The sequence below is a fragment of the Pimephales promelas genome, chromosome 6 (assembly GCF_988280905.1).
Source record: "Pimephales promelas chromosome 6, fPimPro1.hap1.1, whole genome shotgun sequence".
Classification (NCBI taxonomy): domain Eukaryota; kingdom Metazoa; phylum Chordata; class Actinopteri; order Cypriniformes; family Leuciscidae; genus Pimephales; species Pimephales promelas.
The window spans coordinates 3,633,995-3,649,548 of NC_142774.1; the positions used below are offsets into that span (position 1 = coordinate 3,633,995).

Genomic DNA, 15,554 nt, shown 5'->3' on the forward strand with positions numbered 1-15,554 from the left:
CCTTGATGGTGCCCAGTTTGTACTCCTCCCCGGAGTCGTTGTAAACCACCACCACGAAGTCGTTGCCGATGTGGCGCTTCTTGTTGCAGCAGCCCCTGTCGCTCTCTCGGTTCGGCATGAGAGTGGCTATGTGGAAAATGGCTGATGGGAAGGACTGCATTAGTCAGACTCTCTTTATGAACGCCTCAGATGATCAGCTCAACTTACAGTAATGGATCACACACACAGACAGACTCGAGTGGATCTGGAGTCCATTCATCATACTCGAGATTGTGAAAGGTTTGCCTGTTTTCTGGCTGTTGTGGTTTTAAAGCAACACCAAGTTACTTCTACTTCCTCTGCGGTCGCCCTACTGGTTGGAAGCGGAATTGTCCATTAGTGCCTTGCCAAATAATTTAGCCTAGCGGCTATCCTACTGTCACGCACACGCTCGCTGTTTATCCAGCGCCGGCTTTAGAATGAACGATGTCCACAGACGAGGTAGAGTGAGTTACATGATTTCATGAAAGGATGATGTATTGCGACATCAGAAACGAAGAAAAACTAAATAATGACTATTGTAACGCTTGACGTAAAGCAAGTCAAATTTGTAGTTTTCTTGCGTCTCATTAGAACTACAGAAACACGACCTGATCTGGCGATCTCACACAGCGTGGTTGTAGCAGGTATAGGACCGCAAAGCAGAGACATAAGTGCCTTTCACCCTGTTATGAGTTACTGAGCCACTGAAACCATTTTGGAAACATTATTTTAAGGTAAAATATCTTACTTAGTGTTGCTTTAAAGGACCTATCTAATAATAATAATAATAATAATAATAATAATTAGTTATTAATAGTAGATAATTACAGAAAAGGTATAATTAGTAAGAAATAATATTAATAATAATAATTAAAATAATTATTAGAATGAATAATACTACTACTAATTTTAATTATTATTTTTACTGTTATACTATTATAATTTTTGACCAAAATTCAACAGTGAGTGAAGAAATACTGACTAAAAATATTATTCCCCATCCTTAAGATCTTGAATGGTCTTTCTAATAATAGTAATTATAATTAATAATAATATATATTATTATAGGTATATAATAATAATTATTAATATTATTATTATTATTATTATTATTAGAGTGACCTATTATTCTTATTTTAGTAATAAAAAATAATATTAAATTATAAACAAATAATAATAGATTATTATTATTAAAGACTATAATTATTATATCTCAACAGCAAGTAGTAGTAGTGAGAAAGAAAAGTAAATAATTATTAATTAGAATGAATAAAATAATTCTATGAATGTTTAATGTATTATTATTAAGAAAATTATTAGTAGTAGTAAATTATTATTATAATATACTGAGTATTGTTGCTATTAATAATAACTTATTAACAGCTAGTAATACCATTAATAAGAATTATTAATTATAATAACTATTATTATTATTATTATATAATATATCAATCATATAAATAATTGATCATTAAAATTAATAATAAATCTTTTTATAATTATTTTGAGTCAATTTTATTCTACAATATAATATATAGCAATATAATAGTTATTTACAAAAATATAGTATTATTACTATTATGAGTAATGTTAATAATTCTATATTTAAAATTTTCTTCTACCACTCATAAATAAAGTGATGATGATGTGACGCTCTCACCTTGCATGATGTCATCGTGCCAGCAGTAGGTGAACTCGCCGTCGTCCCCGTACTGATCCAGTCCACCCAGGAAGATCTGGTCTGGGTCGCAGTCCTTCAGGTGGATCAGTTTCCCCAGGCCCGTCAGGAACTGTGCGTACCGGTTGGACCCGTACTCGTTGGACAGTATTGACACCTCGTTATTTGCCTGATAATAAACAACCATAGATCATAAAGACTTCCTAAAAACCCAATCTCAAACAGAAGGTTGGAAGGGGAAAGACGTGTACCTGGCCGGCTCCCACAAACACCACACCGATCTTGTGCGTGTCGTACGGAGGCATCTGATCCAAGACTTTAACGGCACGATCTATCAGCTGGGAACGCCAGACCACACTACATTAACATCAAGCTCTGCCGCAATCAGGCCAGGGAAAAGTGTTTGGGTCCATCTCACAGACAAATGGAAATATTTCACCACAAACTGATTTAGGATAAGTTATTTTTGGTTAAGTTTATTAGCCCAAAAATTCAAGAAATATTTAGACAGAACGAACGAATGAACAACAGACAGAATGAATGAACGACAGAGAGATAGAACGAAGGAATGACAGACAATGAACGAACGGATGACAGACAGAGAACGAACGGACGAACGACAGACAGACAGGCAGAACGAAGGAATGACAGAGAGAATGAATGATGAACGACAGACAGAACCTACAAACGAACATCAGACAAAAGACAGAACGAAGTAATGAAACAAAATGATTGAACGAACGACAGACAAACAGTCAGACAGAATGAACAAACAGACAGAACGAACAGAATGAAGGAATGACAGACAGAGAACGAACAAACAAACAAAACAACAGACAGAATGAAGGAATGACAGACAATGAATGAATGAATGAATGACAAAAAGAACGACAGACAGACAGAACGAACAACAGACAGAATGACAGACAGACAGATCGAAAAGAACGACGGAATGACAGACACAACGAACAGAATGAGAGAAAGAGAGCGAACGAACGACAGACAGAACAACAGAATGACAGACAGAACGAACGACAGAGAAGGAAAGACAGACAAAACGACAGAATGATAGAGAATGAAGGAACGACAGAATGACAGAGAGACAGCTCGAACAGAACGACGGAATGACAGACAGAGAACGAACGAACGACAGACAGAACGACAGACAGAACAACAGAATGACAGACATAGAACGAACGACAGAACGAAAGACAGACCGAAAGACAGACAGAACGACAGACAGACAGATCGAACAGTACGACAGACAGAGAACGAAAGAACGACAGACAGAACGACGGAATGACAGACAGAGAACGAACGAATGACAGACAGAACGACAGACAGAACAACAGACTTAGAATGAACGACAGACAGAACGACAGACAGAACAACAGAATGACAGACATAGAACGAACGACAGACAGAACGACAGACAGATCGAACAGAACGACAGAATGACAGACAGAGAACGAACGAACGACCGACAGAAAAACAGACAGAACAACAGAACGAAGAAATGACAGACAGAACGAAAGAACGACAGACAGAATGAACGAACGAACAAATGACAGTGAGAACGACAGACAAAATGAATAAATGACAGAACGAACGAATGAACAAATGGCAGACAGAAAATGAACGACAGAGAGAACGAACGGCAGACAGATAAAACGAACAACTGATGGAACGATGACAGATAGACGGACAGATTTGTGCTGAAATATGACATTGATGTCTTCATGAGATTCATCCCATTATAAGATGTAGGACTGACCTGAGTTTTGGGCAGCAGGAGGGGTTTGTTGGACTCGTTGCCGAAGAAGGGAGAGTGATAGAGCTGCAGGAAGACGAAACTGCAGACAGAGAGAAGAGGATCAAGGTCAGATGGACTGAATCTCCACTCCTACACCAGCGCTAAACACTGAACTCAACACCTTTCCTCTGCCTACACACTCGCCTCAGCGCACAGGAACAGATCTGAGCTAAAGGAGAAGTTTGGAGAGGATCCGGGAGCATGAGGCCTGAAACACCTCAGGAGACCCATTAAATACGGCTCAGAGACACTTGGCAAATTAGGATAAAACCCCAGACTTAAAACAAACCTTGCCTTCACAATATCAAAGAGAAGACAAGCGGCACTGATAACAATACAGAGAGACATGCTCAGGAGGATGAGCAACACACAACTGCAGAAGCGCTTAACAACACACCTCACAACTCATCATTACTAGCCAGCTGTTCAACATATTCATGATACTATATAAAAATATAGTTTTAGATCTATCTATCTATCTATCATCCATCTATCGATCCTATCCATTCGTCCACCCATCCATCATCCAACCACCATCATTTATCAATCCATCCATCCATTTATCAATCCATCCATCCATCGTCAATACATATATCTATCATCCATCCATCCATCCAGTCCATTTATCCCTCCATCAATCCACCAATCAATTTATCCATCCATCCATCCATCAATCCATCTATCCAATCCATCTATTCATCCATCATTTCATCCATCTATCCTTCAATCCATCTATCCATCCATCTATCCATCCATCTATTCATCAATCCATTCATCAATCAATTTATCAATCCATCTATCTATCCATCCATTTATCAATCCATCCATCCATCCATCTATCCATCATCTATCAATACTGCCCTACAAAGCAAAAAGGCAGTAACTACGCAGAGTGCAGAACTGAGAAAAATGACTTTTGCTAGGGCTTTTTGCAGTTACTGTACAAACGACTACCATTTTTATCTAAAACGACACGCATTTAAGATAAGATGTTTTGTCATATAACAAAGGATGCCTTGAATGTCATGAAAATTGTAATAATTAATGCTTTATCAAAACTGCAGTTACTGCCTTTTTGCTTTGTAGGGCAGAATACATATATCTATCCACCCATCCATCTATCTATTCATCAGTCCATTTATCCCTCCATCAATCCATCCATCCATCCATCCATCCATTCATCCATCCATTTATCAATCCATCCATCCATCCATCCATTTATCAATCCATCCATCCATCCATCCATCCATCCATCCATTTATAAATCCATCCATCCATCCATCCATTTATCAATCCATCATCTATCAATACATATATCTATCATCCATCCATCCATCCATCCATCCATCTTCCACCCACTCCTCCATTCATCAATCCATCTATCCAATCCATCCATCCATCGTCAATACATATATCTATCATCCATCCATCCATCCAGTCCATTTATCCCTCCATCAGTCCACCAATCAATTTATCCATCCATCCATCCATCCATCAATCCATCTATCCAATCCATCTATTCATCCATCATTTCATCCATCTATCCTTCAATCCATCTATCCATCCATCTATTCATCAATCCATTCATCAATCAATTTATCAATCCATCTATCTATCCATCCATTTATCAATCCATCCATCCATCCATCCATCCATCCATCCATCCATCATCTATCAATACATATATCTATCCACCCATCCATCTATCTATTCATCACTCCATTTATCCCTCCATCAATCCATCTATCCAATCCATCCATCCATTCATCCATCAATTCATCCATCCATTTATCAATCCATCCATCCATCCATTTATCAATCCATCATCTATCAATACATATATCTATCATCCATCCATCCATCTTCCACCCACTCCTCCATTCATCAATCCATCTATCCAATCCATCCATCAATCCATTCATCAATCCATCCATCAATCCATCCATCAATCCATCCATCAATCCATCCATCAATCCATCTATCCAATCCATCCATCAATCCATTCATCAATCCATCTATCCAATCCATCCATCAATCCATCTATCCAATCCATCCATCAATCCATTCATCAATCCATCTATCCAATCCATCCATCAATCCATTCATCAATCCATCCATCAATTCATCCATCTATCCTTCAATCCATCTATCCATTGATCTATTCATCAATCCATCCATATATCTATCTTTGTGACTAAAAAAAAACTCAAATCATGATAAATCAAACATCACTGGCTCTCATGCAACTCATACAATCAATCAGGTACAGCGAGGGGGGACATTTTTAATCAATAATTGTTAAATTTCTGTTCAATAACGTTTGAATAAATGTTTCGTCAGTTTCTCACACAAAGTTTATTGCATGCCTTCAGAACATGTAAAATCCACGATTAGAGGACGTTCAAAACTCTTTCCATGGAAGAAACTCCTCCTTATAATTTTATGCCTCTTTCTTTTCATCACCCATACAGGAAATGTATTTTGAGTAACGTCTGTCCTTATTGGGAGGAAACTGTAGCTTTATATTGAACATGTTAAAATATGTTCACAACCATTGTTTCAAGAAAGACAACAGCTCTAAGTGTTTGAGCGAATCCCATCACATGTCTCAGATGCATGATGGAGGAAAGTGTTTATGGGAAACTCACTCTGTTTCCTGGTATATATATATATAAGACAGCAAGCCAATCGATCACCGACTCTAAACTTCACGAAGATGGATGCTAGTAATTTAAAGTATTCTAATTCAAAAAGGCAACAATTTGCAAGCGCTCAACTCAAAAAGCGCCTCACTTCTCGAAATGAGCCGAGCGAGCGAAGACGACAGGATGATTTAATGTCAGCGGGGCGACGGATGATGACAGTAATGAGAAAGAATGAAGCTGTCCATATCATGCTTTGCTTCTCCTGGAAAGTGAAGCACTCGATCAAACGGCTGCCGCTCAAAACACATTACAGGCGTGTTAACGTTTGCTGAGCGTAATCACGGCTTAACGTAGACGACATCCATTACACGACTGAGCCCCGGATTTGCCGTTCGCCGTCGTGGATTATTGATAGGTTTAAATTGCAGGGTAGTTTTTTGAACAGAAATCAACACACCATTGTGCAGGAGGCTTTCCCACACATTTTTATACAACCTGTCCCTCCATTAAAAGTATCTATAATGCACATCTTAAAATGTAAACATCTGCTAAAAATGAGACGACCAAAAAAAAACAAAAAGACCATGATGCAACGGGGCAACTGCTAGTGCTAAACACTTCATCTTCTGAGCCAAACTACAGTTCTATAGATATTATAATGTGTGATTCGTACATTTATTGTGTTATTAATGAGGCTTATCTAATGAAAAATAATATCACTGTGAGGTGGTTTAAAGGGGCAGATGCACTTTAGGCAGATTTACTGCTTTTGTGTTCAAACTGGCAATTTAAATAAAATAATAATAACAATACACTACCATTCAAACGTTAGAGGTAGTATAATTTTTCTTCAACAAGGCTGCATTTATTTGATCAAAAATACAGTAAAAACTGCAATTTAAAAATGTTTTCATTTTAAATTTAAATTGTAAATTTTAATTTAATCATTAATTTAATTTTAATTGAATCATTAGTCATTTTAAATTTAAATTGCAATTTAAAATGACTGTTTTCTATTTTTATATATTTAAAGATGTAATTTATTCTCAAAGCTGAATTTTCAGCATCATCACTCCATGACCCTTCAGAAATCACTCTAATATGATGATTTGATGCTCAAGAAACATTTCTGATTATTATCGGTGTTGAAAACAGTCATGCTGCTTCATATTTTTTGTGGAAACTGTGATTTAAAAATAAAATAAAATCCAGAATTCTTTGATGAATAGAAAGTTCAAAAGATCAGCATTTATGTGAAATAATGTCTTTCCTGTCACTTTGGATCAATAAAATGCATCCTTGCTGAACAGAATAATTAATTTCTTTTTCTTTAATCTGACCCTAAACAGCAGTGTGTATGTATATAAATACATGCATACACACAGTATATCGATATGGTATTGATACATCATCATAAGTCCCTAATCCATTTAAGACACGATCTCGGTTTACCTGGGACTGAGTCCTGAGCTCTTCTCTGCATTGGATGGCCCTCCTCGGCTGTGGTACGAGTCTCTGTCCATCTTCCTCTCCCGGCGGGACGAGGGTGCGGACACTGAAATGGTGTGTCCGCGGGGCCTGTGTCCGGTGGGAGACTGGGGTCCCGGCTGGGCCGTGGGGAACTCCAGCCTCATCCGGGACGTGGACGATGAAGAGGCCGAGACGCTGGTGCTGGACGGGCCGGCGGACCCAACGCTCTCCCCGGCGGCCTCTCTCTCCGGGCCCGGGGCCGTCTGGATCCTGGGGCACAGCACGTCTCCACCCGGGGCACTCTGGGCTTTGCTCAGCGCCTCGGGAAGCGTCTGCAGCTCCGGAGACGAGCTGGACTGTTTCAGGGGCGTGGGGGAGAAGGTGAGCTCCGGGTCATGTGGTCCGGGGCTCAGCGCGGGCTGGTCGATCGGGATCCCGCCTTCACTCACCTCCTCCAGCGTCGACTTATCCTCCTGACTCGACGTCGAGGACGACTTGAGATCACAGAAATCACACCAATCAGTCTTTGGTTTATAAATGTCAATAAAGTAAAATTGCTGGCTGATAATATATTAGTCTTTCACTAGCAGTGCTGCGGAGAAACTGCACACTGACACTATATTAACTGAAAATAAATGTTATTATTACCAATTATTCATAGTACTTATTATTATTATTATAATTATTATTATATAAGTGTAAATAATGCATATAAATGTAAATAGAATATATATTAAATATAACTATTAACTCCCTCTGTCATATATAAATGGGGAAAAAAATATATATATGACTAATATTGTGATTATTAATATATAATCATATGAATATATATATATGTATTTGAAAACAAATGTGAATTAAAAAAAACTATAAAACATAACTACATATAACAAAAAATATGTGTGTGTGTGTGTGTGTGTGTGTATATATATATAACAAAAACTGCATGTGTGTACATACATAATATATAAACACACACACACACACACACACAACTTTTGTTATATATATATATATAACAATAATAACACTAATATTGTGATTATTAAATGTTATAATTACATGAATATTGATAATTATTCAAATTCACTATTTTATTCACATTATTAATATTATCAATATTCATGTAATTATAAAATTTAATAATTACAAGATTAGTGTTATTATTGTTATATATGTTATTAATATTGTGATTATTAATATATAATTATATGAATATTACTAATGTGAATATATATATATTTGAAAAACAAATGTGAATTAAATAACTATATTACATAATATATAACTATATATAACAAAAACTCTGTGTATATATATATATATATATATAACGTAAAAATTGCATGTATGTGTGTACATATATATGTGTATGTATATGTTTTATATATATATATATATATAAAAAACAAAAACTGCATGTGTGTACATACATAATATATATGTATATATATATATATATATATATATATATACACACACACACACACGCAGTTTTTGTTATATATATATATATATATATATATATAACAATAATAACACTAATATTGTGATTATTAAATTTTTGAATTACATGAAAATTTATCATATCAATAATGTGAATAAAATAGCGAATATTAATATTGTGATTTTTTGATTATTGTATTCTGATAATGATGGTGATTATTATTGTATTTATAAATAAATAGCAACAATAATATATTAAATGAATGTGTTTTACCCGGCTCAGCATGCCGGCTGGTGTCGGAATGGTGCTCATGAAGATGGGTTCAGAAGGAACGGCCTCGAACTCCTCCTCCTCCTCCTGCGACTCCGCCGGTGACGCGCCCGTCCTGCTCGGCACACCCTCCTCCAACACAACGGAGTCTGTGGGACGGCAGCGAGAGCACAATCAACAAGACGGCGTCACGGCGGACTGTGCTGGATCCACGAGCAGAGGAGCGTCTAACATTAGTCTAGGAACTCTCCTAAAGTCACTCTAATACATGCACAGCCAAACCTGCACTAACACACTCTGACCACACACAAGCTGGACACATAAAGCAGGATTTACAGAACATGCTGCTTTCAGACACCCAACGAGAAGAGAAATGAGAGTTGAAGAGTGTCATCTGTATGCTAATGTACCTCTGAAAGTTAAAAAAAGCAGATACACACTTTTAACGGCCTCTCTCTTGCAGGAAAATAAATCCAAAATTAATGATGACATCATGTTGCACTCATTGTACTCCAATCCGACTAGTGATAGTATGGCTGGGTGTTTTACTGTAGCTAAAAATTATTTACTCTTAAGAAAAATATTTTCTTGTATGCAAGTAATAAAATGGCTATTAATCGCGATTAATCGCATCCAAAACAAAAGTTTGTGTTTACATAATATATGTCTGTGCAATGTGTATTATTTTGTATATATATAAAAACATACACATGCATGTATATTTAAGAAAAAAATATTATTTATATATAAAATATTTATACTTATATATAATATAAATTATATATAAATCTATATACAGTATATACATGGAAATATTTCTTAAATATATACAAGCATGTGTGTGTATTTATGTATATATGAAGAGTTCCGATGCAAAAGCCTCTAAATGCCATTTGAAATTTTCTTCTTTAATGATGATTTTTATCAAACTTGTATATTTAAGTTCAGTAATTTCACTTAAATAACAATTAATAGGTAATTATCATTGCCATTTAAGTGAAATCACTGAACTTAAATATACAAGTTGATAAAAATCATCATTAAAGAACAAAATTTCAAATGGCATTTAGAGGCTTTTGCATCTGAACTCTTTATATATATAATAATTATACACAGTGCACCCACATATATTACGTAAACGCAAACTTTTATTTTGGATGCGATTAATCGCGATTAATCGTTTGGCAGCCCTATTTATAAAAGCGTCTTCTAAATGACTAAATGTAAATGTAAGATATTTTAAATACCAATGCATTGAGAGTCATTTAATTAATTGCAATATCTAATTCAGTTAAATGTTTAATTGACTGACAGCCCTAATATGAAGGTAAATGCACGTACATACAATTATTTATTGATATAATAACACATCAACATTCTTGAACTTAAAATAAAACGGTCACAATAGGAAAACTAAAAGCTAAAAGTTGATTAAATCTGAAAAAAGCTATTTTTAAAATATCAAAATATCATTTTTAACCTAAAACACTGATGCTGAATGAAAAATCTTCACATAAAAGTGAAATGTCAGTTACTCTTGATCTATATAGAAAGGCTGAAACCTTTCTTTCCATCCGCATGGCCCGTCTCTCGCAGAAACACTTTTATGCGAGTCAAATTCAAATCACACGCATAAAGGGAATACATTACCAGATGACAGAAACTGGGCAGCTTTAGAAGAGAAAGATGCCTTTCAGGTCAAATTCATGGATGAAAGAAGAAGAGCAAAGGGAAGAGAACAGAGCTCCAGGAAAAAAAAAAAAAAAAATCACTTGTTCTCTCGATTGGCTGAGTTCACCTTTGATTAGTCGGTTTGTTCTGGTGTTAATAAAGAGCCACATACACACTAGATATATATATATATATATCTACCTGCCCAGGAAATACTCCTGTGAAACCTGCCGGGTGTATCAGGGGAGCAGAGAGAGCTGAGCGCGCCCACTGCAGCGCACACACACACACACAGAAACCAACACAGGGACACCCATCAACATCGCATGGACCCAGATGACAGAACAAAACTACAGTCAGAGTCTCAGGCTGAGAGAGCATGATCTGTAAAGAGGTCTGGATGGCAAATGCTTTCTCATTGTGTTTATTTCGTTTGTTTCGCTCTCTCAGCGTAGACGGCGGCAGGAGGTTCGCTATAGTGTTGCACGGTGCACCGATACTTCAAAAGTATCGCGATACTCGGAAATTAAAAACCTCACGATACCTAAATTTATTAGTATCGATACTTTTATGAATGACCGCGACCCAGATTTGTAAGAGACGTATTTCATGTTGGTGTGTGCCACGCACGTCTGTGTTTCTCCTCACGCACGCAGCAAAGAAGCGGCAGCTGTCATGAGACAAACACTACCGCGAGACGGCTGCACGCGCGAGCACACGTGATACAGTGGCCGCCTGTCAGTAGCGGAGTGGCGATCAGGAGAGTCGGATCTTTTCCCGGTGGGGCGGTGGTGTTTCGAGGCCGCGAGGGCCGGTCTGATAGTTATACATTGCAAGTTATTAGCAACACAATCCAGAGGTCTCTGCAATGGCGATAGTTTGAAGCGCGCGTCCGTGTGAAGACGGTGCGCGACTGCGCGAGCCGCAAAAGACACTGTATCCAACTGATAGCAGCGAAAAAGAGCGGTGCTTGATTTAAAAAACTAATAAAAAAATAAAAATAAAAAATAAATAAAAATTTTTGATACATTTTTAAAAAACTGAAAAAAATTCAGATTTTAGCGTTAGATCTCTTATTTAAAGGATTAGTTCACTTTTGAAAAAACCTTTGCTGATTATTTACTCACCCCCATGTCATCCAAGATGTCCATGTCTTTCTTTCTTCAGTCGAAAAGAAATTAAGGTTTTTGATGAAAACATTCCAGCATTTTTCTCCATATAATGAACTTCAATAGGGACCAAACGGTTCAAGGTCCAAATTAGTTGTTATATATGTTAGTTTTAGTGCAGTTTTAAAGGGCTTTAAACGATTCCAGACGATGAATAAGGGTCGTCTTATCAAGCAAAACGATCGCTCATTTAATAAATAAATTACAAAGTTTAAGTTTTATAAGCTCAAATGCTCGCCTTGCTCCGTTCTGTGTGACTCTCCTGTTCGAACTCGTTTATCAAAATGAACAAATCTTTTCCAGAGTCAACTCGTTCATTGAATGAACCAAATGACACGAAAAAAGATTCATTCATTTTGATGAACGAGTTTGAACAGGAGAGTCACGAACGCACATCACAGAACAGAGCAAGGCGAGTATTTGAGCTTATAAAACTTAAACTTTGTTATTTATTTATTAAATGAGCGATCGTTTCGCTTGATAAGACCCTTATTCATCGTCTGGAATCATTTAAAGCCCTTTGAACAGTTTGCAGTTTTCACTGAAACGGTCTTTTAAACCTTGAACCGTTTGGTTCCCATTGAAGTCCATTATATCGAGAAAAATCCTGGAATGTTTTCATCAAAAACCTTCATTTCTTTTCGGCTGAAGAAAGAAAGACATGGACATCTTGGATGACATGGGGGTGAGTAAATTATCAGAAAAAGTTTTTTTAAAAGTGAACTACTCCTTGAGCATACTAGAGCACCCGATATACTCTTTGAACTCATTTCAGCTGTGTATAAACATCAGAGATCAGACGCTGGAGTCGTGCGGCTCACCGGTGTTGGACCGCTGGATGGGACAGGGCCTGCCCTGCGGGGGGGCTCCAGGGGCATCGCTCCGGGGCTCCTTCACCCCGTCCATGGCCATCAGCACGCTGGACAGCTCCTGCAGCGGCAGGTTCCCCAGCTCCGAGGAGAAGGGGCTCGGCGGGTTCTCCAGACACATCAGCCAGCTGGTGTTCCCTGAGCAGAGACAGACAACACACGAGAGCAGATTTACAGAATCAGGCAAATGCCAACTGGAAAGCAATAAGGTAGGAGAGGCTGTGCTGTATCGGGAATAAGTCACGGCTGAAGGGCTCAGGGATTTGTTTTATTAAAGCCAAAAAATAAGCATCAATGCAACTTTCATGAAGAAAAAATAGTCCCTGACCGTGAACAGCAACAGAAGTGACATTATTTCATAATTGCACAATCGATTGGACCAACCAACACAAGTTTCAAAAACGAAAATAGGGAATCGATTTTAACAGCCTTTTTTTCTTTCTTTCATTTTTTTACCAAAAATGTGATCAATACAGATCAATACAGCACAGAGACATGTAGGATGTTGGAAAACAACAACGTCTTTTCGGTTATTCGCTATTACTTTAAAGGGGTCATGAACTGGCTTTTTAAATTGTATTATATTGTTGTCTGAGGTCAACTTATGACGTTCGCTTGGTTTTTGCATTCAAAAAAATCAAAATGAATAAGTAATAGGCTATTTTCTACCCTAGTTTTGAGCCTAGCTCCAAAACGCTCGGTTTTTATGGGCGTCTCGCACTGAAGACTTGGAAGTAAACGCGCACTGCTGTGAGTGGATAACAGTTTTGCGTATTATAATGAGTTATAAACTCTTGATCCAGTTTGTCATCACGAGGTAGGCATCTATGTTATTTAGCTATGCGTGTAATGCGCGAATCGGTGGGCGGGGCTAAACCGGCCGTGTTGAAGTAGGCGTTGATCTTCTCCTGCTGGGGTGGTGTTTTATCCTCTTTAGTTCCCCCCTTTGAAAAACGAGTCGTTTGCTGAGCCTGGTGTCAATAAAAGCTTTTATTGGACTAACAAGGACGTTTTCAGTTCTGAAACTTACAGGATATTCTTATAATATGATGAAAGCTCAAGGAAAATTTGATTTCTCACTTCATCACCCCTTTAATGCAAGTGAAGAAGCGCGCCGTTATTTGTTGCGTCGTGACGTGTGTGATCAAGTTAGCCAGAAATATGCAGATTGTGCGCTATACGCTGTATTTAATATATCATGAGGACTCACGAGTTGCGTATTTGTGCTAAATCCACGCTTACACGAACTTACACAGAAAATATAGATTGGCTCGCCAGATTGGCTCGTGATCTGACAGCGTTTCTCGCCCAAAGTTCACTTTTACCCGCATTTGTCGGGTCGAGGGTGTTAATCTCAATCCCTGAATGTTGCGCTCCTGTTTGTCATTGCGCATTAAACTTCACAGCAATAAATCATCAGAAATATTGCTGACTTGTGCGCGTCTCGAGCGCCTCGTTACGCTCGTCCAAATGCCTGTTATGGGGCGGGGATTTGCCTGTATTTGGTGTTGAAAATGGAAACGTCTTTAGACATGGAAAATCGATTTTAAAATTGATTCAATGAACACTTACGTCTCTGAAATCAAACAATTTTTTCACAAAAGCGAAAAACGGAATCATTTTGATAACGCATGAAAAGCCCAGGTGTAAACCGACAATCTGCAACCTTTACATGCAATCACAACATTATCGCAAGGCACAAGCTGATGCTGATCCTGCAGCCAATGACATTTAAACAGTCTGGTTCAGTGTTCACTATAAGCAGCAGCATATCTTACACACTCACAGCAGTGTATCTGTGTATCTAATGGCAGAACCAAGTCCATACCACCATTCATAAACATACCAAAAAACGACTTTGAGAGTTGTCATGATTGAATTTGAAATATTTATGGCCAGCAATTTTTTTAACACACATAACAAACACGCACAACAGAGGAGGATTAAGATCTCCAGCTATGCCCATTTATCCACTAAACCAACATCTGCATCAGCATCTGGCCACTCCGCATGACACACACGGAAAACTTAATTACACACACACACTAATGAAATATTCTGCCGAGTTTATTGCCTCGAGGAACCAGAGCCATTTGGATCTTATTTATAAAGAGAGAGAGAGAGAGAGAGAGTGTGTGTAGTTAAATTAACATTTACATATTAATTTATCAATGCTTTATTTGATTTGAGCTTATTTTATTGGTTACTTGATTTAATATGACTTATGTTTGCACATTTGAAGGTCAGAATAAACATTTGACTAAAATAAAAATTTGAGGAGGCCACTTTGTCATGAGTTGAATGAAAAACCAAGAAAGAAGTCAAATGAAATATTAGCAGTGTACATATTTTTTAAAAACATTTATATATATATATATATATATATATATATATATATATATAAATTTAGATTTTTAATTATTTTATATATATATATATATATCTAAACATTTATATTTTTTAATTATTATATATATATATATATCTAAACATTTAGA

The 15,554-nt window shown here is 37.2% G+C and overlaps 1 protein-coding gene across 3 annotated transcripts in view; it reads right to left on the bottom strand.

The window, feature by feature from the left end:
• Positions 1 to 15,554, bottom strand: part of tsc2 (TSC complex subunit 2) — a 50,866-nt gene that overhangs the window by 4,381 nt on the left and 30,931 nt on the right. For all 3 annotated transcript variants that reach the window (XM_039685229.2, XM_039685230.2, XM_039685228.2), the window contains 7 exons: positions 13,009 to 13,194; positions 9,351 to 9,496; positions 7,610 to 8,121; positions 3,474 to 3,552; positions 1,951 to 2,037; positions 1,682 to 1,868; positions 2 to 141 (listed from right to left, as the gene is read on the bottom strand). In XM_039685229.2, the coding sequence (XP_039541163.2) occupies positions 2 to 141; positions 1,682 to 1,868; positions 1,951 to 2,037; positions 3,474 to 3,552; positions 7,610 to 8,121; positions 9,351 to 9,496; positions 13,009 to 13,194 (1,337 nt within the window). The remainder of the gene's footprint in view (position 1; positions 142 to 1,681; positions 1,869 to 1,950; positions 2,038 to 3,473; positions 3,553 to 7,609; positions 8,122 to 9,350; positions 9,497 to 13,008; positions 13,195 to 15,554) is intronic.